The sequence below is a fragment of the Podarcis gaigeae genome (genome assembly GCF_964106915.1).
Source record: "Podarcis gaigeae genome assembly, chromosome: 13".
NCBI classification, from domain to species: domain Eukaryota; kingdom Metazoa; phylum Chordata; class Lepidosauria; order Squamata; family Lacertidae; genus Podarcis; species Podarcis gaigeae.
In genome coordinates this window covers 44,248,250-44,271,004 of record NC_139689.1, presented here as the reverse complement: position 1 = coordinate 44,271,004, position 22,755 = coordinate 44,248,250, and the positions used below count along the sequence as shown (strand labels likewise).

Sequence of the window (22,755 nt, the reverse complement as noted above, 5' to 3'; positions counted from 1 at the left end):
CTCTGTGGTTTAACCCACAGCGCCACGCGCGTCCCAGCATGGCCAATAGTCTGGGTTAATGTGCAGCCCATCAACACCCAGAGAGGTGAAGATTCCGTATCCCATGACTAGCTTGTGGTGGTCTTCCATTTGGGCTTGAGTCCAGCATCCCTGATTGTCCTCTTCTCTCTCCTGTCCCAGGTAGGTGAGAAGGTGATGGTGATGGCCAGGTCGGGGCTCTGGCAGGAAATTGTGACCGTCCAAGCCAACCAGACATTCCCCATGCCAGAAGGGATGAGTTTCGAGGAAGCAGCTGCTTTTTTGGTCAACTACATCACCGCCTATATGGTCCTCTTTGACTTCGGCAACCTGCGACCCAACCAGAGCGTCCTGGTCCACATGGCAGCAGGTAACCAGGGATTTCCCCCTCTGCAGTAGGAAGCTATAGATCAATGAAAGAGGAACTCACAGAGCAGTCCTTGACTTCCTATTCTCTTCCTGCACTACAAATGTATTTATTACATTTGTATCCTCCCTTCTCCCCAAGATAGTGCGCAAGCTTCTCTTCTTACCACCCACCTTTTCCCCATATGTCACAAGGCAGCTTGGTCAAAGCTGGGGTCATGGTTTGTTTCTCCCTAACAAGCCGGGATCACGACCCAGGCTTAGCTGCTGTAGACTTGTGAAATCCTGGCTTGTTACGGAGAAAGAAACCACAATTCCAGGTTCAGACATCACAGTGATCTGACTTCTTGACCTGGTAGCACCATAGAAGGAGTGAAAACAGGCTATGCCTTCTGCTCATGTATCTTGTTGACGTGTGAGCGCAGCCGTTGCGCAATAGAACGGGACCTCCTAGTCTTTGCCAAAGTGTTTAATTGCCGTGATTCTCAAACTAGCTTAATTCGATAGCATAGATCAGAGGCCGCCAATCTTTGGGGGCCTGTGGGAATGCTTGCAAACTGGAGAAATGGTTGTGAGCGCCACAACTGCAACCCGCAACTTATTCTATTGGCTAAAATATGCTTCTTTTGATCTAAATTTCCGGGGTGGGGGCCCTGTGAGGATCCAGTTCCTGGCATACATATTCCCTTCAAGCATTTTTCATTTGGTATTACCGGAGAGAACATCTCTGATGCATCTTAACTTAGGCAGGTTTAGGCTCGGGAAGCAATGAAGGCTGATACACTTCTGTGAAACCAACTTTTCCTTGGCTCTTCATAAGCCTGTCCGCGTTGTCTTCTGTATGGGCCAACAGAGCAGCTACTGTCTACTGAATTTGGCAGCGAGTGGAGAGAATATTTCCCGCGTTGGGGTGGAGTTGAACGAGGACCTGGGCCCCTTGGCTGCCAGCGGCGCCACAATGCGCGGCTTCACTTGCCGCTGTTTCCTCCTTCCAGGTGGCGTGGGGACTGCAGCCGTCCAGCTCTGCAAAACCGTGGAGAACGTCACCGTTTTTGGTACAGCTTCTGCCTCCAAACATGAAATGCTCAAGGAGAATGGGGTCACCCACCCGATTGACTACCGGACAGCTGATTATGTGGCAGAAGTCCGGAAAATCTCCCCCAAAGGTCAGTAACAAGAGCAGAGGCAGAGAGCTCTGGAACCAGGGAGCAGCAGGCAAGCACTTTCCTCCATATAACTAGACCTTTGCCCCTTAACTATCTGTGGCCTTTTAGAAGTGTATGGGTTGTTCTTAAAAAAATTCTCTTCCTCCTGGTTTTAACGTACCTATGTGGGGTTTATTGTCTGTCTGCCTGCCTGCCTGTTGGATTGGTTGAACGTTGCTTTGGGGTTACCCTGGGCAAGATAAAGCAACCAACATATTCAATAAATAATAATAATAATAATAATAATAAATTAACAATAATTGTCATTATCTCCATCGCCGGGTTTCTGCTTGCGACGTGGTTTTCAGCCGAATTGCTGCAAAACTCCACCAAGTTTTTTTTAAATAATTATTCTGATTTGTAAAGCTGTTAAAGGGATAATTAATCGTAGTAATTTAAATTAAGCAATTAATTCTGCTGATTAAAAACAAGAGGCCTGGAGAGAAAAGCACTCTTTCCTTTCATTAGGCTAGAGTGCTGTTTAAATTTGGCCAAGGGAACACAGCACATTATAGTCTTTGTAATATTAAAAAAGATAAGGATTTTCCCTTCTGCATTTTTTGGAATGTTCCCCTAAGGGAAATATGTTTACAACTGTCAAGAAACTGATATTTCAGACGTGGAACTGGACATTTGTTCCTGAATACTGGAAGGTCCTTATTAATCTTTTGTAACGGAAACTTTCTCTCTTTGTCTTGTTAGGTGTAGATGTCGTCTTAGACCCTCTGGGGGGTTCAGATACCACAAAAGGCTTTAATCTCCTGAAGCCAATGGGGAAACTAGTCACCTATGGTGAGTAAAGAAAATTGAATTGAGGCTCCATCCAGCCCTGGAATCTTTTGAATCCCAAAGCGCAAAATTCAAATCTTCGGATAAGAAAATGCCTCTGCGCATGTGCAGAATGCTGCGCTTTAGATGTGGAGCTCAGCTCTGCGCTGGAACTAGTTTGCAATTCTCAAGGCTCAGCCTCTAGAGCCTGAGAAATGGAAATGGACAAGGGCTGGCTTCCTGGGGTCAGACCAAAAGCTCCCATCTTTCTATCTCCAAAAGAGCCTTTGAAGCACACCCCCCTTGATCTGAGTCAACTGAGCACCCTGCAGCTGTAACAGAAGCTTTGTGGCATGTGGGAGTCAAACACCAAAGCTGTTGAATACTTCTCTCCCCCTGCTTCCGGCAGAGAGCACACTGTAATTCTGTGCTCGCAGACAAAGCCTTTACACAGTCGAACTGGCAGCGGAGATCAGAATCTTGCAACCCCGGGGTGGCCATCTAGAAGTTTCAGAGTTGAAACTTGCAGGCTTTTGCAGACGCCAACATGGAGTTCCAAAAAAGGTCACTGTCATTTCCAGTTCTGCAGTGTAAAGACCCCACATACCAGGCTGCCGTTTATGGTTATGAATTCATTACAAAACCTAAATTTGTTTCAGCCTGATTTTGAACCTGGTTTTGACATAATGGCCTACATTGGGAGAAGGAGGGTGGAGAATAATAACAATAACAATAACAATAACAATAACAATAATTGTATACTGCCCATCTGACTGGGCTGCTCCCAACAGAATATTAAAAACACAATACGACTTTGCGGAACAGGGCTGCCTTCAGATGTTTTCTAAAAGCCAAATACAGTTGTACCTTGGTTGTCGAACGCCCTGGTACTTGGACATTTTGGCTCCCGAATGCCGCAAACCCGGAAGTGATTGTTCCGGTTTGCGAACGTTTTTTTTGGAACCCGATTAGCCAATCAGAAGCCGTGATTTGCTTTTCGAATGTTTTGGAAGTCGAACGGACTTCCGGAACGGATTCCGTTCGACCTCCAGTTTACGACTGCAGTCATTTATTTCCTTGACATCTGGCGGGAGGGCATTCCACAGGGCGGGTGCCACTACCGACGAAGGCCCTCTGCCCGGTTCCCAGTAACTTCACTTCTCGCAGTGAGGGAAATGCTACAAGGCCCTCACAGCTGGTACTGCTAAGTCTCTCAGTGGCTATGGGCATCATTGCCCATGTTATCCTTCTGTGGTTCAGGGCCACTGAGTTCTAGTAGCTCTATCTTCCTGGATGGCCACTTCCAGGAAATGTTACTAGAAGCCTCCTGTTACCCTTCTGGCCCTCCTGGCATTTGTGCCTTGTGGTTTATTCCTTGTGCTGCCTTTCAGTCACATGAAACCACCAAGTGAGATCACCTGGGGTTCTGGAGTGTTGGCAGGTACTAATGACGGCCGCCTTCAAAACTCCAGGTCACCTCGCTCCATCTCTCCTTGACATCTAATTCTGGCGAGGCACAGGAAGCCTCGCTATCAGTAACGAACTAGATAAGGGCGATAAACTGAAGCTCAGTTGCAAAACAGGGGAGGTACTGGTATAGCTCAGGGCCCCATTGTTCTGGAGGGGGGAAGTGTAGGTCCTTGGCCTTTGAAGCCCTGTGGGGCTGGGGACCTGGGTGCTGCAGAAATCGTCTGCCTCCACTTTGGGCAGAATAGCTAAATTGCACCTAGGAAGCCAAATCATGTGCAATACTGACGCTTTTCTTGAAATTAAGGCCATGTCCAAGCACTTGTTAAAATATTCCAAGGCCTTTACTAGCAGGACATATAGCTAAGGAAGAATACATGCAAAGGATTTACATTCACATGCTCTTCCAAGTACGGGTTTAGTTTTTCCTAGTTGAAGATTTCAGCCTCTGCCCAGTGGCGTAGCGTGGGTTGTCAGCACCCGGGGCAAGGCAAGTAATTTGCACCCCCTAACCCGTGGATTTGCGCCCCCTAACCCTAACCCCCAGATGTTGTGCCCGGTGCGGCCGGCCCCCCCTGCACCCCCCACACTACGCCACTGTGAGACAGCGGTTTTGAGCACATGCAGAGCACTTTGTCAGTTGCCCCTAAGCAACTCTTGTGTAATAGCACACAACAAAATTAACTCTCGAAACACCAGCAAATAATAATTAAGCAGAAATTCACTCAGAACAATTACAGTGGTAATTACTAAATGATAACCAACGAAGATAACTGCAAGCCACAATGCATAAAATACCACAATACATGCAGAATCATGTAAAAGGAACAAATTGAGAAACAAAGATGCACAATTTATAAAATCGTGGTTTTTGTTTTTTTTTAAAAAAAATCCTCCCTTCCCAGCTGCTTTTCCTGTTCTTAAAGTCATGGTCTGGGAGAGGCTAATTGCTCAGCTAGACTTGACTGAGGTTGCCTGTGTAGGAGAATAGAGTTAACCTTCCAAGACATCCTGGCTGCTGTATGCTGCTACAGCGGTACCTCGGGTTACAGACTCTTCAGGTTACAGATTCTGCTAATCCAGAAATAGTACCTTGGGTTAAGAACTTTGCTTCAGGATGAGAACAGAAATTGCGTGGCGGCAGCGGGAGGCCCCATTAGCTAAAGTGGTGCTTCAGGTTAAGAACGGACCTCCAGAACGAATTAAGTTCTTAACCCGAGGTACCACTGTACTGCGGCCCATGTTTTGTTAGCCCAAAAATGTAAAACGAGCGAAGTCCCAACTAAAGAAGAATGGCAACTGAAGCTGACGGAATATGTGCAGCTTTCAGACCTAAATAAGAGAACAAGAAGAACATACGTTTAGAAAAGATTGGAAAATGTTTATTGAATATATGGGGGGAAATTGTGTACACTTGAAAATGTTGGCAGCATTAAGGTAAATAAATTTTGATGGATATAATAATGGAATACTGAATGGAATAATTTATGTAAAATATGCAGGGATTTAAGATTTGCAAAACGAATCATGGAAAGAGAAGAAGGGAAGTCATTATTCTAAGGCTGTTTAAATGAGTATTCTAAATTGTAAAACAGAAAAGTTAATACAAATTTACATATATATATAAAACAAGACACCCTGGCTGCTGTGCAGCAGCACCCAGGCAGTTGCTAAATGATGCCTCTTTCCGCTTGGCAGGTGTCGCCAACTTGGTAACGGGGCAGAGGAAGAACCTAATGGCTATGGCTAAGACCTGGTGGAACCAGTTCAGCATCAATGCCTTGCAGCTCCTGCATCTCAACAAGGCCGTCTGCGGATACCACCTGGGCTACCTAGATGAGGAGGTGGAGCTCTTGACCAGTGTGGTGAACAAGCTGATTGCCCTCTACAACCAAGGCAAAATCAAGCCCAAGGTGGACTCCGTTTGGCCCTTTGATCAGGTGAGTGTGGGCGGCAGCGCAACGGGCTCTTCGCGTGCTTAACGCGATCGGTTTCTAGGTGTGATTCCAGGGCTTTGGAGATAAAAGGGAGGCCCTCCATTTAGCTGCAGGAAATCACAGGCAGGCCCTATAGGATGGGGGTGGTTGGGACCTGGCTGGTACACATGCAAAGCGATTATGGGGCTTTAGGTGTGAACACAAGCTGAACAGGAGCCAGCAGCGAGATGCAGCAGCTAAAAAGGCTAACACAATCTTAGGCTGCGTTAATAATAATAATAAAATTTTTTATTTATATCCCACCCTCCCCAGCCGAAGCCGGGCTCAGGGCGGCTAACAACAATAAAACAGTACAACAGTACAACACAACACTCTAAAATCATTCATTATAAAATTAATTCAAAACAAACCACTGGCAACCATTGGGCCAGAGCTCCGCGAAGATTGCCGAAGGAGGGAGTCAGGCTGTGCCCTGGCCAAAGGCCTGGTGGAACAGCTCTGTCTTGCAGGTCCTGCAGAAAGATGTCAAGTCCCGCAGGGCCCTAGTCTCTTGTGATAGAGTGTTCCACCAGATCGGAGCCACAGCCGAAAAAGCCCTGGCTCTAGTTGAGGCCAGCCTAACTTCTCTGTGGCCTGGGACCTTCAAGATGTTTTTATTTGAAGACCGTAAGTTTCTCTGTGGGACATACCAGGAGAGGCGGTCCCGTAGGTACGAGAGTCCTAGGCCGTATAGGGCTTTAAAGGTTAAAACCAGCACCTTAACAGCAGCACAGTCTCCAGATCACGCGGGGAACAATGGTTCTGCTCTGTTCAGGTTGCGTTGTGGATCTGGGTGTGCCACATATAACAAAAAGACGTTGCTAAACTGTGTTGTGTTTCCAGAGGAGGGTGACCACAATGTTGAGGAAGCTGGAAACAGAGCCTTGTGAGGAAAGAGTTATAATAGCAGGGGGATGTGCAGCCTGGAGATGAGAAAGTCAAGGGGGGAGCATTTTAGCATTCTTCTTCAGGAGGTGGCGTAGACTAGGGTCCCGGCCACACAATACAGCATTTCAACACACAGCATTTCAACACACAGCATTTCAACACACACTGGTTCCCTCAAGGAATTATGGGGATTGCATCTTACTGTTACGGACTGGTTGAACGCAGCGGAATGGTGGGAGAAACTAGCTGGGGAACCCCCCCCCCCCCAGGGAAGAAGACTCAGAGACCGGGGATGGGTGGTGGGACAGAGGGAGAAGATGGAGAAGACTGGGAGGAGGAGGTGTCGGAGGCTGAAGAGGCAACAGGGTTTAGTGAGCTGGGAGACTCTGTGGCAGATAGAAGTCCAGAATAAGAGGTAGAGGCTGAAGCTGGGGGGGGGGGGAGTCAGAGATGAAACAGACTGGGAAGAGTCTGTTGCTGCGACCAGCTCCCCTCCTCCCTGGTTTCTTAGAACCAGGAGAGGCACGGAGAGAGAGGATGAGAAATTAGCTTCAGGGAGGCACAGGTACATAGCTGTCAACTTGGAGATTTGAAAATAAGGGACCAGCAGCCTCAACAATAAGGGATCAGCAGCCAAAATAAGGGATTTTCCGGGCACAGATATGTTCAACTTCTGAGCCCCTCCGAGCCAAAGGCAGAAAGCCCAGCCAGCAGCCAAACGAAGCCTCAAGCGGTGGTTCCCACAACACAGCAACCCGGCAAAGAGGATGCAGCAAGGAAAACCACCGTCACCTGTCCGCTGGGAAGCGCTGAGCAAAGGCGAGTCCCTAGGCAACGTGGCCGATTTGATCAGCACAAGGCATGCAAGCTCCACCCCCCAGTCGTTCTTAGACTCCTTATTGGGTGAGCAACGCAGCCAAGCAACACAGTTGGAGCCTCCGTCCTCCCTGGCCGGCAGGGAGGGAGGGAGGGAGGGAGAGGAGCTGCTTCCTTTGAAACCCGGGAAATTTAAGGGACATCATCAATAAGGGACAGCAGCGGGACACGGCGCTGGGATAAGGGACTGTCCCGCCAAATAAGGGACACTTGACAGCTATGCACAGGTGGTGGCCTGCGAGGCTTCACGGCGGTGACGGGAGATGGCGGCAGTAGCGGTGGCAGCCTGCAAGGCCTCGCAGCAGCAGCACAAACAGTGACAGCCTGCGAGGCCTTGCGGCGGTGATAGAGAGTGGCGGCAGTGGCGGCGGCGGCCTGCGAGGACTCGCAGCAGTGGCAGGAAGTGGCGGCGGCGGACTGCGAGGCCTTGCGGTGGCGATGGGAAGTGGCAGCAGTAACGGCACTGGCCTGAGAGGCCCTGCAGTGGCGGCAGGATCTGGTAGCAGGAGTGGCAGCGGCCTGCAAGTCCTCCTGGCGGTAGTGGGAGGCGGTGGCAGAAGCTGTGGCGGCCTGCCTCAGCGAGGCCTCAGCTTCTGCCGCTGTCTCCTGCTGCCACTGCAAGGCCTCACAGGCCGCCACTATTGCCACTGCCATGCCAAGGCCTTGCAGGCTGCCTCTGCCACCCACTGCCATGGCAATGCTTCACAGGCTGCTGATTATTGTGCCCCTGCTGCCAGGCTGCTGCCACTTATGCCTCCTAGCAGGCCTACTGGCAGCCTGGCAGTCCCAGATTATTTTTATTCACTATGACTCAACACCGTACTTTGGATTCCCCTGAATTTGGTAGCCAAGTCCAAAACCCAAAGTCCTGTTGGGATGCATTTTGCCTTGCCTGCTGATGAAACGGAGTGTGTGTTGATTGAGAATGTTGTCATTTAACCATTTTGGACCCCTAAGTACTAGTAGTCGTCAGGACATTGTCCTGTTCGCCTCTGTATAGTTCCTTATTTCAGATATCGTCAGATATCGATATATCGCGATGTCCTGCTGGTGGTATGTTGCGATACCATAGCTGCCAACCTTCCCTTTTTTTTGCGGGAAATTCCCTTATTCCAGCGTCGTTTCCCGCGCCTATCCCAGATTGTTAGATATCCCGTAGACTGTCCCCGGGCCAGGTGAGGCTCTTGATCCCTTATTTTCGAGGCTGCTGATCCCTTATTTTCAAATCTGAAGTTGACATCTATGTGCGATACTGATAACCAGTTATCGCTCAGCCCTAGTGTGGTGAGCAGGGTGATTTCGAACAAAGCCTTTCACTGCATGACTTTGTGTTTAGTCATGAGGCGGGGTGCTGTGGGGAGCGAGTGAAGAAATAAGTTGAGTCATTAGATCACATGTGTATTTGCTGCTCATTGAGAGAGAGAAGGAACAAGGGACAAACCCAACCCCAGCAAATCTAGCGCTGGGCTTTAGTGAGTAAGTTCATTGTGTGGTTTTTATTTTCACAAAAGGTTCGATCCTTTGCATTTGCAGGCAGGACTGCAAAAGAACCTCTAGTTCAGATGTAGGCAGCACTGAGTTGGATAGACCCAACGGTCTGATTCTCTGTCACAACCACTCTTCCCAGTCTTGGCGTTTGCCTCTTGCAGGGCTGAGCCTTTTAAAAGAGGCTCCCAGGCGCTGAATCCTTGGTTTAGAGATCTCTTGGCCTTGTTGCCTTACATGTTCCAAGACCTGACACTGAAAACTGGCTTGGGAAATGAACGGGACACAGTGACGGAAACCAGAGCGCACGGAAATGCCGTGGGAAGGTAAACGGCATTTCCATGCACTCTGGTTTCCGTCACAGTGTCCCGTTGGGCAAGGAGCAGTTTAGTCCTGCTGGCCACATGACCAGGAAAGCTGTCTGTGGACAAACGCCGGCTCCCTCAGCCTGAAAGCGAGATGAGCGCCACAACCCCATAGTCGCCTTTGACTTAACCGTCCAGGAGTCCTTTACCTTTTTATTAGCAGTAATTCTGCAATGGTAAAAAGGAAATGCTCACTCATTGAATTGCAAACTGGCTGAGTTTGTTGGTAGTGGATGCTGCAAAAGCTACAGCTATCTGAATAGCATTCAAGGACTGCACAAATTCATGAAGCGTTCATCAATCCAAGGCTGAAAATCTTCTGTTTCTCAGAGGTTGGGGAGGGCCAATCTCCCTTTGGGTGTTGTATCTGGCTGACCAACATTGCAGATGGATTTTTGACCCTGTTCCAAGGGGCCAGTTCCGTGAGATTTCACAATTGTCTTTGCCGGCTAAGAGGGTTGATGTGTGTGTATTGGGGAGGGGGCAACAGGACTAGTGCCAGCTGAAAGACCCTTAAGGAAGAAAATGAAGCCCCTCATCCTTCTCCCCCTGCAGGTGGTAGATGCCATGAAGCAGATGCAAGAGAAGAAAAACGTTGGGAAAGTTGTGCTGATTCCCGAAGCACCACCGAAGGACGAAAGCAAAGCAGCAGAGAACTAAAGTGAAAGGCGTGGGTGGATTGTCTGACCTCAGGTCCTCATGTTGTTGTATTTTGGGTTGTGTTATTTTTTTTATTTTTATTTTTTAAACCTGTCCCCCCTCCCCATGTCTGACCCTTTGATGGAAGTAGGAATGGGCATATAGATCTCTCACTGCTGTTCATGGAATAAGTGGTGTAAGGACCGAAAAGACACATGTATTGTCGTCGGTTGGTGGCCTCTGGGGGCGATGCAAGCTTCTGGGTTTCACAGAACGCTTTGCACCATCTCTAAAGCATTGGCCGGCCTCCTTTCAAAAGTAAATAAATAGAAAGTAATCACAGAGAGGAATTGCATTGATCCTGCATCTCTGCTCTTGTAGCGTTAACTCTTCATTAAAAGAATAACAAGGCCCAATGTGAACTTGCAAGTGCTTGAGTGAAGTACAGACCCACTGAAATTTCCTCTTGATTTCTGGGTCCTTCTTTTACCTTTATTTGTAACCTACCCACAACTCCACAAAATCCATGCCAAATTCACCTCCTGAGCCCTCTTCTCTTCCCACCCAGTGCCTCCCCTGCCTCTGGTGACTAATAACTTTAGAGCACGTAAAACTCACATTATTATTACAGCAGCCATCGAAAGTCTCCATGGAAACGGAGCTTCAAACCTGCCTCTTCCGATGGGCAAATTTAATAAGCAGGCCGCATCCAACTTTTTCAGCTCAGCTGTGACACAAAGAATGGAGGAGAGGCAGAGAATTGTGCCTCTGCGTTATCTTGATGCAGACATGCCCTTGATTCTGTCACCTCCTCCAGTATGCAAATGTCCATTTGCTATGCTGGCAACCTTAGCATATCTAAACCATTTTTAAATAATAATAAAAAACCTGCCCTGGCAGTTGCAATGGTTATGTGAAGGAGGCAACAGAAAGCACCTAGGTTTCCTTTGAGAGACACCTTGGGTTTTTTTTCCACTTTAATTGGGTTGTGTAGACACATACACAACGGTGCCAAGCAGCTGACTAGTCTGCAATCAGCTGACTTGTCGGCAATCTCAAAAACCGTGCTATCGCTTGCAGAATCAGCTGTCCTGGTCATGTAAATGGCACATGACTTGGTGGTTGGATGTTTGAATGGGGGAAACAATCTATACGCAATCTGGCAGGAGGGAGGGACACTGAAACCCTTCCCTGCTGCAACTCCTGGTCGTCGTTTTTCTTTGAGAGCAAGAGCACTTTCAGGTGTGTGGCATAGGACGATTGCCTTCCAGAACACAGCTGGCAGAATTACACGCTGGCTAAATGTTCCCTTTACGTTTGCATTTCCTGTCAGGCTGTGGGAGAACAGGCAGCGAAATTTAGCAGTTGTCTGCAACGAGCAGAGAGTTTCTGCTTCCGGTCCTGTCACTTTTGGTTAGTGGTCTGTGTGGAAAATGAGTCGCTGTGCTGCCTTAAGCTGTGTTGTGCCACTTGTGTGCTAATCTCTCCTTGGAGCCTTCTTTCTCCCCTCTCTAACATTTCAGCAAACCTCTCAACCCTTTTCAGTCCTCGGGTCACAAAGCATCACTCTGTAGCTCGACACATGGAGTAAAAATTGTGCCAGTTTTGAGTTTCCCCTCCAAGCACTGCTGTATCTGCCTTGGGGTCAGCTCTGGCCCACCTTCCAGGAAGTTGCTCTAGGTCCAACCAAACGGATCCAACTCACTTCCCCAGTCCACTTCCTTGATGTTTATACCTGGCGAAGGCAGCAAACCTCCGAGGGTAGCGTTTTGCCTTTGCCTGGCGTAAAGAAACGATAAAGAGCACAGGGAATCGCAGCTGTAAAACCTGGGCATTTTCCCCTTGGTTCCCTTTCCCCCTCTTCCCAGCCCCGTAGTGAGAGTGGAAGGCAACCGTGGGCTGTGTTTTGGCTCACAGTGAACCCTTCGTGCCAGGAATTGGGGCCAGGAATTGCCTGCAGGAATGCTTCCACCTTAACCTTGTGGTAAGAAGGGACAGACAACCTGAGGCCGCTAGAGCTCCCATCAGTCACAGCCAGCATGGCCAGTCGCCCAGCAACATACAGAGGGATGCGAGTTCTTCACCCCTGCCTTTTAGGCCCTGTTGCGGGAGGCACGGAGACTTCACACCTTATAATAATAATAATTTATTATTTATACCCCACCCATCTGGCTGAGTTTCCCCAGCCACTCTGGGTGGCTCCCAATCGAGTGTTAAAAACAATACAGCATTAAATATTAAAATCTTCCCTAAACAGGGCTGCCTTCAGAAATCTTTTAAAAATAAGATAGCTGCTTATTTCCTTGACATCTGGTGGGAGGGCGTTCCACAGGGCCACTACTGAGAAGGCCCTCGAACTGCTTCCCTCACTTCTCGCAATGAGGGAGCTGCCAGAAGCCCCTCGGCGCTGGATCTCAGTGTCCGGGCTGAACGATGAGGGTGGAGACGCTCCTTCAGGTATACAGGACCGAGGCCGTTTAGGGCATTAAAGGTCAGCACCAACACTTTGAATCTTGCACCTTCAGCGTGTGAGAGTGCCAAAAAGAGCCTTTCCCAGTCCGTCCAAGCATTTGGCTGCTGAAGCAGTTGCTGATGCCGACGTTTTTCAAGGCGTTCCCTTTAGCTACCCACACACCCAACAAACAGGTCCATTAGCAATTTCTGCGAGTGAGCTAGGCAAGGAGGTTTCTTACGCCATCAGCACGGAAGGTAACTTGATCTTAACAACCGAAAGTCAGGAGGATTATTCTAACCAAAAGTTGCAAAGAGCCGATTCTGGGAACAATTCCCCCCCCCCCCTTGCTATGCCTCTTTTATTGTTGTTACAGGATGTAGTCATTACCTCCACGTAAAGTGCTGGAATATATATATATATTTTAGGGGGTATGTGTCCCATCTTCTCAAGCAACTTGGATTTAAGGCCATTTAGCATGGGTCGAGCATTCTTCGTCCTACCATGCCATGCTTAGCGAAGGGTATTGCAAATGTCAGATTAATTCTTAGAGGGCCCTAGAGTTGGGTGCGGCCAAAAGTGGAGCTGCAAGCAGGTGGTCGCAAGTTCAGTCCTTGCTGGCTGTGGTTGAAAGACGTCGGGAAAGAGTGATGGCACAAAAGACTCCCGGCTGTGAAATCCTGGCCACTGGCGCTCCATATTCTGACTTGGCACAAACCAGCTTAACGTATGTTCACAAGGCAAGGTCGGCTGGCTAGCTACTGTCTCACAGATCAGTCAAATGCAACCCAGGCCAAGATGGGCTGTCAGTGGAGAGCGGCTATACTGAAGAACAAACATTACCTGCCGGCTTGCTGAGGCTACGAACCTCCCAACATAGTCCTTTCTTCTCCTCTAAGTCCAGGTCACTTGTGTGTTCACCCAGTAGTAAGCCCCACTGAGTTCAGTGGGACTTACTCCAAGGTAAGTTTGCATAGGATTGCAACATTTGCCGGCAGGACTCCCAACTCTGCCGTGTGCTAAGTGAAAAAAAGATAACACATGTAGCTTCCATCTCCCACAGAGAGAGGGGAAATGGTGCAAAAATTCACTATTCCGTGTTTTTAAAATATATATATAGCCTCCCTTCTGTCTTGCCTTCCTCCTTGCTGCTGCCTGGTGCCTTATTCCAGATGGCATTCCAAAACTCTTGTAACCTCATCCTGTTTAATACTGCAAGGGACCAACCATGCCTTGGTAAGAACTATGCTGCATTGTTACTCCACCCCACCCTGTCGCCAGTGCCTTGTTCAGACATTGAGTAAGGTCTATCTAACCCCAGAAGCCTTTGCCAAAATCTGAGTTGTTTAGAAGATTTCTCCTCCCTCTCTCCGGGAACTTGTGTGAACACACAAATATTTATGGCTTGTATTTTACACAAGCAGCGATGAGGCTGGCACATTTTAGTGTGCCTCTGCCCAAGCGCATGAACCCGTGGTGCTCTCTGAGAACTTGAGCTGAGCTCTCCTGAGATCCCAAATGCTGGGAGCCATTGGACATTTTCAGAGATGTGCTGAGAAAGTCTTTCTGCTGTGCCACCTTACACACACCTCCTCAAAAGGAAGACCTATTATGCTCAATTAGACTTTCTCCCAGGTAAAATATATGGAGGGTTGCAGCCTTAAATCTTCCAGAGCACCACTTCTGAATATTAATGTGCTCCAGGAAGCTACAAGGTGCATGAATCTGGCTCAGTAGCTTTTTTTTTTTTTTTTTTTAAAAGGTTATCCCACTGCTCTTGGGAAGAGAGAGGTGAAAAGGCATTTGTCCCATGTGCAAAAACACTTAGAAAAACCAGAAAACATTAACCTGTAGCAACAGCAAGTGATGATCCTATTCCCTTCCTTTTTGTTTTTTTTTTTTGCAGCTCCCCCCACACCTGACAGTTCTGAGACACTCCTCCTGAACAGTAAAATATCTCCCCCTTTGTGCTAGACATTTAACACAGACTTGTCTTAGTGCTCAGTACCTAAAGTTTTTTTAAAAAAATAAATAAATAAATACAGGAGACATCCAATCTTAAAGCACTATAACTTTGCTCTTTGTTGCCTTGCTGATTAACACTGTAATCTTGAATTTTATAGTAACGCCCCCTTATTTTGTGACTTAATTGTGTGAGAGTATGAGTGTTGAGTGTGTGTTTTAAGACAACTGGTTTTTTTGTTTGTTTTTTTAACGGGCCACAGGTATTAAATAAAGGCCCTTGGCCCTCTTTAAAAAAATAATAATTTGTTTAAAACTGCATGTACGTAACTTCAAGGACCAAAGTGGGGGTGGGGGGAAAGATAAGCTGTCACCTGAGTTTTCTTGACTCCAAAGGGCAAAACTCGTCACAATAAGAACACTCTTGTTTTCTGTATGGATTTTTGTTGCACTGTTTCAAGATAAGATGAAATGGCGTTTTGAGCTAAAGCGAGGCAGGTGAAGGCTGCTGTTTAGGATATGGTGGGCTATAATAGAGGGCCAAAGTCTGAACAATTCAACTGCAAATGTGCCTTCTCACCCCCTCTCCCCTCCAGCTCAGTGGACTTTAAGCACAACACCACACCCAAGCTATTACTGAAGGAAATGAGGCTATCTCAGTTTCACTGCCTTCCTAAGCTACAGGCCCCCATGTGAGCTACAGTTCGACGCATTTTGGTGCGCAATGTACAGCGCCAGTTTCCACCATGTAAGGAACCATTCACACAACATAGATGCGAGAGGCAAAGTTGCCTCAGAGTGATTTAAAAATAAAATAAAACCATCATGTGCCAAAGCTAGCACCTGTGTTGGTGCCTGAGGTAAAACTCAACTGAGCACAGATTTTATCCAGAAAATCCTCACGACGGCGGGCCTCCTTGCAAAATATCAAAATCACAGTTGCCTAATCCACATTTTTACGACGTTCCTATTCATAGTGTCGTATGTAACTCTTTTGGTGGCGGAGGGAGTTGGGGGTGGGTTAAAAGCACTCGGTTTTTCAACTCTGCGATAAAGAACATTGATCCTCAGGCAGATTGGCAGGACACACCAGACTTGGCGTAAACGCACTTCAGAATTTGAAGAGTTGCATCTGTGCCGCTCTTCCCCCCAAAATGTTCTACAAGTTGTGGATTGGGTTGAGCTTGGCTTGTGAAAACGATAACAAGGAACATTGCGTGAGAGATGGTGGAAGGGAAAACGAGAGTCGAGGTGGTCGAGGGAGGGGAGGAAGATGCAAGGAAGGCCCTGCCTGTGTCAATACATTTTATTTGCATGTTTGTGTTTTTGTGTGGTGTCGTCTTGAGTGACAAGTGAGGAGCCTCCAGGCGTTACGGTCATCGGCAGGTATGCCTGATGCAGCTCAAATCACCTGTGGAGCCACCATTAATGTTGCCAGATACCCTTAAGGCCTGGGGCGCCTCTGCTGAGCGAAGGGCAGTTAGCAGCCAGGGCACATGGCCGCAGTCCCTATCACTGCAGGCTGTGGCACAATGTCCCATTCGTTCCTCTTTTGATGGTTCGTGATGAGCAGCTTGTGTGTTTTCTTCTGGTTCAAGGCGCTTCTTTAAAAGTCTCGTATGGTGTTTCGAAAGAAGCTCGCTCTTTTCTGCTTGCGCACGTGTGTGTATGTGTGTGTGTGTGTGTGCGTGCGCGTCGACCACGCAAATGTGCCAATGCTGTTTACACAGATTTCAGACATGAAATGCTAGTCTGCCTAATGTTACCATATGCCTTATGTGTTTTTTGGGTGTTCATTAAAAGCATAACGAAAAAGAAAGACAAGCGTTGTCCTGTGATCTTCGGCTCTTTCATTCATTCAAAAGCAGTTCGGTGTTTGCTGGCTCTGAGCTGTGCAGCCAAGGATGAGAATCCTTTGTTATTTGTGTTTTCTGGGAAGTTTCAGAAAGTTTCCAGATCCACAGCTGGCAGGGAGAGGTACAGGAGTATGTGCACCGATATTCACATGGCTGTAACTTACCACATCTGCCAACTGGGAAAAAAATAATATAATGGTACTCTACATGTGAAGAAAGACTTGGCACATTTTGGGTTCAGAAAAAAAGACAATCTGAAGGAAGAGTTATAAAACTCTGGGCAGGCAGGAGAAAAATAAAACTTCTCTTTATTATAACTTCACAATTTCTAGGTACTGTGTCCTTGCATTCAGAATATCAGGCTTTCTCGTCCTCGGCCCTCCAGATGTTTTTGGCCTACCACTCCCATGATCCCTAGCTAGCAGGACCCAGTGGTCAGGGATGATGGGAACTGTAGTCTCAAAACATCTGGAGGGCTGAGGTTGAGGAAGCCTGGAATAGATTCTGGAGTTCAACTTTTCGTCTTGCAACTTTCTAAGGCAGAAAACTTTGTTCATATGGCCCACAACATGTCTGTGTTACATATTCATACTGGTTTTTATTTGTAATCTTATTGCTTTTATTCTTTGCATATTGTATTACAATTTGAATTCTATGGAATGCAATTGTAATGCGGTAACACATAAAACCGGAAATGCAATCAAATTCCTACAGCACCCAGCACAGTGTGTTATGATTGCTCTAACAGGCAGACCAGCTGTGGAAAAACATTTGAGAAGTGCTGTTCTAAGGTGTATATTTGGTCTATCGGTGCAACACAGGGTCCATTACAGTTACAGCCGCATTTAAAGATAAGCAAACCTTGCAATGTACAGCAGACTGGGCAACCTGGCCATCATGGAGAAGGAAGCAAGAATGGAGAATTAATACAGCTTTATTTGCAAGTTTCTCAAAACACTCAAGCTACAAGGCACAAGTGGAGACGCAGGACAAGAGCTTTTATTTACAGTAGAATCACAACTTGCCAGGTGTGTCAAACTGAATGCGCACCAGTAAGTGCCAGGTCTACTGTATGTGCTTGCTTTTTAACCCCTCCCTCCCTGAGGACAATTCTCCCTGCAAGGCTAGGAACGAGATCACAATGCCGAGATCTGAAGGCCTGGGAGAGCCTCCCCGCGTTCCTTTGTCCTCTTCTCCCAGTAATAGTGTAGCTTTAGGCCTGGCACCGAATCAGATGCGCAAATAACTTACTGCTTTCAATGCTTGCAAGGGGGCCTTTATCCCCCTTCCCTCTTGTGTGAGAATTGCTCTTGCGTAAACGCCTGCCTGGTGGGCTCTAATGCAGGAAAAGGAAAAAACCAGTGGGGAGTGGGAGCTCTCCTGTCTTCCCCAAGGGGAAGGAGGGATTCTGGCTCTTCCCACCCCCAGCCTGACCTTCCTGCAGATCAGAGAGCCTCTGCAAAGATTGGGAATGGCTGGGTAGCCCGGGAGGGTAGGGGCAGCCCTGTCCCCCAAAACCAATTGCTGCCTTTGCAGATAGGAGCAGATCCACCCACCCCAACAGAACATGTGTTTGCAATTCTGACATTTCCGCATCGCAAGTCCTTTCAAGTGAGCACTTACATCAGCCTCTAGTCTTTAGAAGCTTGGAGGGCAGGGCCTGGAAACTTGTTGGGACATCTATGCCACTTAAATCCAGTTCTGAACTACTTACCCTGCTGCTGAGCCCGTATACAAATCTATTTCTTACTTCCAAGTAAGAGACTCTGCTTGCGTGTTTTGGGGCAGGAGTCAGGACAGGGAGCTCCCTCAGACTCTGTGGCATGACCTATTAGTAATGTCATGGCATCTTATGACTGCTTGGTTGAGTACACCACCAAAGCAAGTGCAGCAGTCCTCTCATGTGACTCGTACCCCTTCAGAAGGCATGTGAACAGTCCTCATGTCAAAGAGCTTCTCTGTCACAGTCCAGTTCACGGGCGATCGAAGGCCCGGCTGGGGACGTCGGGACCGGGGGCAAGATGGCGGGGTGGGAGCAGGAACGGGAGTCCAGAAGCAAGGAGTCAGGAAGTCAGGGGTCCGAGGATCAAGAAGCAGGGAGTCACGAAGCCAAACGCAGCAAGGCAGGAAATGTGTTGCTGTGGTAAAGAGCCAAAGGGAAAGGTGACCTTATATCCCTTCCGGCTCTAGCCACCAGGTGCAGTGAGTTACCAAGTGGCCTCACCTGTGCGGCCGTGCCTTGCCTCTCCAGAGCAAACTTAAGAAGGCCCCAGTCCTGCAAAGCCCTACTGGTCACAGGGCCCGGCTCCTGCATGCACTCCTGACATTCTCTTACAACAGAAGAACAACGAAACGGCCAGTCCTCGTGTCAAGATCCCTTTGCGTGGAAAGGCCTTCAGGTGCTCTGAATGTAGCAAGAAGCCCGGAAGACCAAAGGCAGAAGTGCTGGGAGACGTTAATGGTGGAAAGATCCTGATTAAGGTGTGTCTTTTGGCAAATTCCTCAAGATGCCAAGCATGGGCTTTAGAAGATGGGGAAGCTGCTGAGCTCCCAAGGTGCTTGGAGGAGGGTCGGCCTTCATTCGATGTTCAGCTCTTTCAGCTTCAGACTCAGCTGCTGGAGGTACTGGCTGTCTGGGTAGCCATTTCTGCAAGCAAAGAAGCAAACCGGGTGTGGGCTGTGGGATGAAGCAATTCAGTGCAACCCTTTTCCCGGAACCGTGGCATATATATTCCACTGCTCCAACTGGGTTATCCGGTGAAGGATCTCATGGAAGACACTTAACAGGGTTTGGAATGGTTTAACTACAGGGGCCCCATGCAAGTGCAGCCTCCCCACAATTTTAAGAGCTGAAATTCCTAGAAATCAGGGAGATGACAAGCGAGCATTGCCCAGTGTCTCTCTACCATGAAATGAAGGGCTTAGCAGCTGGAGGAAAGTGGCTGAGCTCTGCAAAAAGGTACAGCAGGGGATCACAGTGCCGCAGTCTAAAGATTTATGAGATGGAAAATTTGGAAACACACTGCACTTAAAAACACTAAGAATTTGTGTGCTTGCTCTGTGCTAAGGAATAAAATGAAATTGTGTACAAGAGGCCCGATCCCTTTTCCCTGGCCTGCAATGCATTATGTAAATTAAGGAAATCTGCATAATTCATGCTAGGGGAAGGAAAAGACAGAACCCGAAGCTCCCCATCCCTCAATGGGGGCGGGGGGGAGGGAATTGTTCTGCAACCTCCCTGGCTTTGGGGATTTTAGCAGGAACTGCCTACATGCTGCCAAGCATATCTTTGCACCTGCCGTAACGTCTAGAAGCCTTTTCCCACTACAAAGGCCGATCTTTGCATTCCTTTCACATCGACATCTGCTGTACCTCCATCATTAGAGGCAGCAGTGCTTCTTCTGAACAGCGGCTCCTGGAAACACCAGAAAGGGAGAGAGTTCTGGCACTGGCCATCCTTGGTTTAAGGCTTCCTACGGCCATCCTCTCCCCTCAACACCCGTCCTCCTCGGCCTCTGACTCCTTTCCTGTCCTGGCAATCCCATTCTTCAAATTCCAGAGTTACTTTGTCATCCCTTTCCTGTCGACCTCACAAGGCCACCCCTGAGGCCTTATGGGAGGTTGCTGAACATCACTACCCTGGCCATCCGTGGAACACCTACCGTATTTTTTGCTCCATAAGACGCACTTTTTTCTTCCTAAAAAGGGGAATTGTCTGTGTGTCTTATGGAGCGAATGCGTGGTCCCTGGAGCTGAATTGCCCAGGGGCAAAAAGCAGATCATGCTTTTTTTTTTTTTTTTTGAAAGAGGGAAGCGGGTGTTGAAACGAAGCCACTGATTGGCAAGCGATCGGGGAGGGAGATAAGGGACGCTAGCGATAAAGGAGGCTGCCTGGGAGGGGGGAGGTAAAGACAGTGAACTTGCAAGGAGAGGAGACAGGAAGACTAAAGCATTGAGGAGAGAAATTAGAAGAAAAGGAGGAGCAAAAAACTGCTCCAGCTAAGGAAAAGACACTAAGGCAAACAAGAGGGAAGGGGGTGTTGAAAGGAAGCAGCTGATCAGTAAGCGATTGGGGAGGGAGATAAGGGAGGCTAGCAATAAAGGAGGCTGCCTGGGAAGGGGGGAAGTAAAAGCCCATGGATCCTCAGGATTTCTGTATTGGGCCACCCCAAATTCACCATCAGATCACATAGCATGTCCATGGCTACAGCCTGCACCCAAAAAACCACGCACCCACTGTTTCATGGGGCCGCAATGGCGCAAAAACGTGGTTACAAAGCACGGATTCACATGGATTCTCAAGATTTTTGCATTTGGCTACCACAAACTCACCGTCAAATCACATGTCTGTGGCCACAGCATGAACCACAAAAATCATACATCCACAGTTTTGTTCAGAATATTTTTTGTTTGTTTTCCTCCTCTAAAAACTAGGTGCGTCTTATGGAGCGAAAAATACGGTACCTGGCCTTGCCCCCCTCCATGGAGGTCTTGTGGGGGATGGGTCCCCAAGTCACCCTCTCCTCCAAACCGCAGGATCTGATACGGAACGTCAGACCGCGCTCAAATGCTTTGTGCAGGAGCACCATCAACCGCCGGCCCTCTGTGTTGTCTGGGAGAAAGGCCTCGAAGTGGCCCCCTCGGTACAGATGTCCTGGGAAAGGGTCTCCAGCCTTTGGGAAGAAGAGGGTTTTTAAAAATAATAATAATACTTGAACAGAAAGATGACGACGTCACCTGCAAGTCTCTTGTCTCTGTCTCTTCTCTCTGTGTGTAGTGGAAAGGAACTCCCCAAAAGCTGAGATTAATCCCAGGGCATTCATATTAAGGGGCTGGAATGCCATTGCTCTGCCTTATCTCTGCAAATACAGTGGTACCTGGGTTAAGTACCTAATTCGTTCTGGAGGTCCGTTCTTAACCTGAAACTGTTCTTAACCTGAAGCACCACTTCAGCTAATGGGGCCTCCAGCTGCTGCTGCCAGAACCCGATTTCTGTTCTCATCCTGAAGCAAAGTTTTTAACCCGAGGTACTATTTCTGGGTTAGCGGAGTGTGTAACCTGAAGCGTATGTAACCCGAGGTACCACTGTATTCGGTTTTCAAAGAAGAGATAATTTTGAACTGGTACAGGATGGAGCATGGTAAGAGTAGAAAGAGGACGGAGGGGAGGGTATGATAGACCAGTGTTTCACAACCCTTTTCCAACCGTGGCCCCCTTCCAACCTAGTTTCCTTCCGGTGCCCCTCCCATGGGCGTAGTCTAGAGGGGGCAGTTGCCTCCCAAATATCAAAAACCAATACAAAACAATACAAAACTGAGCTTCTCCCCCCCCCAAAGCCTGCCCCCCTAACAAAAATCCTAAAAGGTGTGAAATGAACACAGGCCCAATAGGCAAGGCGTAATGGGACGCAGGTGGTGCTGTGGGTTAAACCACAGAGCCTAGGGCTTGCCGATCAGAAGGTCGGCGGTTTGAATCCCCAAGACGGGGTGAGCTCCCGTTACTTGGTCCCTGCTCCTGCCAACCTAGCAGTTCAAAAGCACGTTAAAGTGCAAGTAGATAAATAGGTATCGCTCTGGCGGGAAGGTAAACGGCGTTTCTGTGCACTGCTCTGGTTCGCCAGAAGCGGCTTAGTCATGCTGGCCACATGACCCGGAAGCTGTACGCCAGCTCTCTCGGCCAATAAAGCGAGATGAGCGCCGCAACCCCAGAGTCGTCGGCGACTGCACCTAACAGTCTGGGGTCCCTTTACCTTTAATGTCTGCCTCCATCCACCCTCTGCAATATCATCAAAAGCAGAATGCAGGTGCTGAATATTACAACACTCCTTCCTCATAGCTAGCAAAACAAATTTATGTGAAAACAAGCTACCGTTCAATTTATTGATGCTGTGGAATCCTGCTATGCCTGGCTGCAACATCTAAATTGCATCTAGGGCAGCATCTATAAAGTCTTCTGTACAAAAGAAGAATTGCTATTGTTGTTTTGCCACCACTTGAAGTTTCTGGCAAAGGACCTCATTCAAACCAGAGGATCGGAGTGTGGGAGATTCAGTCAGCAATTAGAATTACTGGCAGGGAATTCTAACTCAAGAAGAAGGTAGCCACGCACAGATTATATGAGACACAGATTATATGCAGACTTCAGGGCTGGGAAGAAACAGGTTCAAATCTCCACTTGGTCGTGAATTTCCACTGGGTGGTCTTGAGCCTAACCGACCTCACAAATGGGAAAGCCTTGAACTTCTTTGAGGGAAGCTGGGATATAAACCTTAACACTTTTATTTTTTAAAAGGCATTCTGGAGCTTGCTGTAATCAAGGACGGACTTGGGTAATCTTTCCTAATATGGCACCCTGTGTGAGGCGAAAATTTGGTGGCCCCAAATGGATCTTCTCAACTATGGAACTTCTCAATTTTGCACCCCCTCAGCTCAG

At 48.1% G+C, this 22,755-nt stretch overlaps 3 protein-coding genes across 8 annotated transcripts in view; 2 read left to right on the top strand and 1 right to left on the bottom strand.

Moving 5' to 3' along the window:
* VAT1 (vesicle amine transport 1) overlaps positions 1 to 14,248 on the top strand; it is a 36,853-nt gene extending 22,605 nt beyond the window's left edge. Inside the window, exons 2-8 of one of the 3 annotated variants that reach the window (XR_014557476.1) lie at positions 181 to 388; positions 1,380 to 1,550; positions 2,292 to 2,381; positions 5,523 to 5,764; positions 9,970 to 11,683; positions 11,734 to 12,150; positions 12,448 to 14,248. Coding sequence is in view for 1 of the 3 variants with exons in the window: in XM_083709669.1 (XP_083565795.1) it covers positions 181 to 388; positions 1,380 to 1,550; positions 2,292 to 2,381; positions 5,523 to 5,764; positions 9,970 to 10,074 (816 nt within the window). In the remaining 2 variants the exon portion in view is untranslated. Of the gene's footprint in view, positions 1 to 180; positions 389 to 1,379; positions 1,551 to 2,291; positions 2,382 to 5,522; positions 5,765 to 9,969 lie in introns of all 3 variants that reach the window. The other 2 variants (XR_014557477.1, XM_083709669.1) reach the window with 2 other exon arrangements.
* LOC310830103 (putative protein PTGES3L) overlaps positions 1 to 22,755 on the top strand; it is a 280,219-nt gene that overhangs the window by 156,076 nt on the left and 101,388 nt on the right. The gene's annotated exons all lie outside the window — the stretch shown is intronic.
* The window catches only part of LOC310829944 (uncharacterized protein), a 29,067-nt gene continuing 20,845 nt past the window's right edge, over positions 14,534 to 22,755 (bottom strand). For all 3 annotated transcript variants that reach the window (XM_083709137.1, XM_083709136.1, XM_083709138.1), the window contains 2 exons: positions 20,788 to 20,996; positions 14,534 to 18,970 (listed from right to left, as the gene is read on the bottom strand). In XM_083709137.1, the coding sequence (XP_083565263.1) occupies positions 18,901 to 18,970; positions 20,788 to 20,996 (279 nt within the window). In that variant the 3' untranslated portion in view covers positions 14,534 to 18,900. The remainder of the gene's footprint in view (positions 18,971 to 20,787; positions 20,997 to 22,755) is intronic.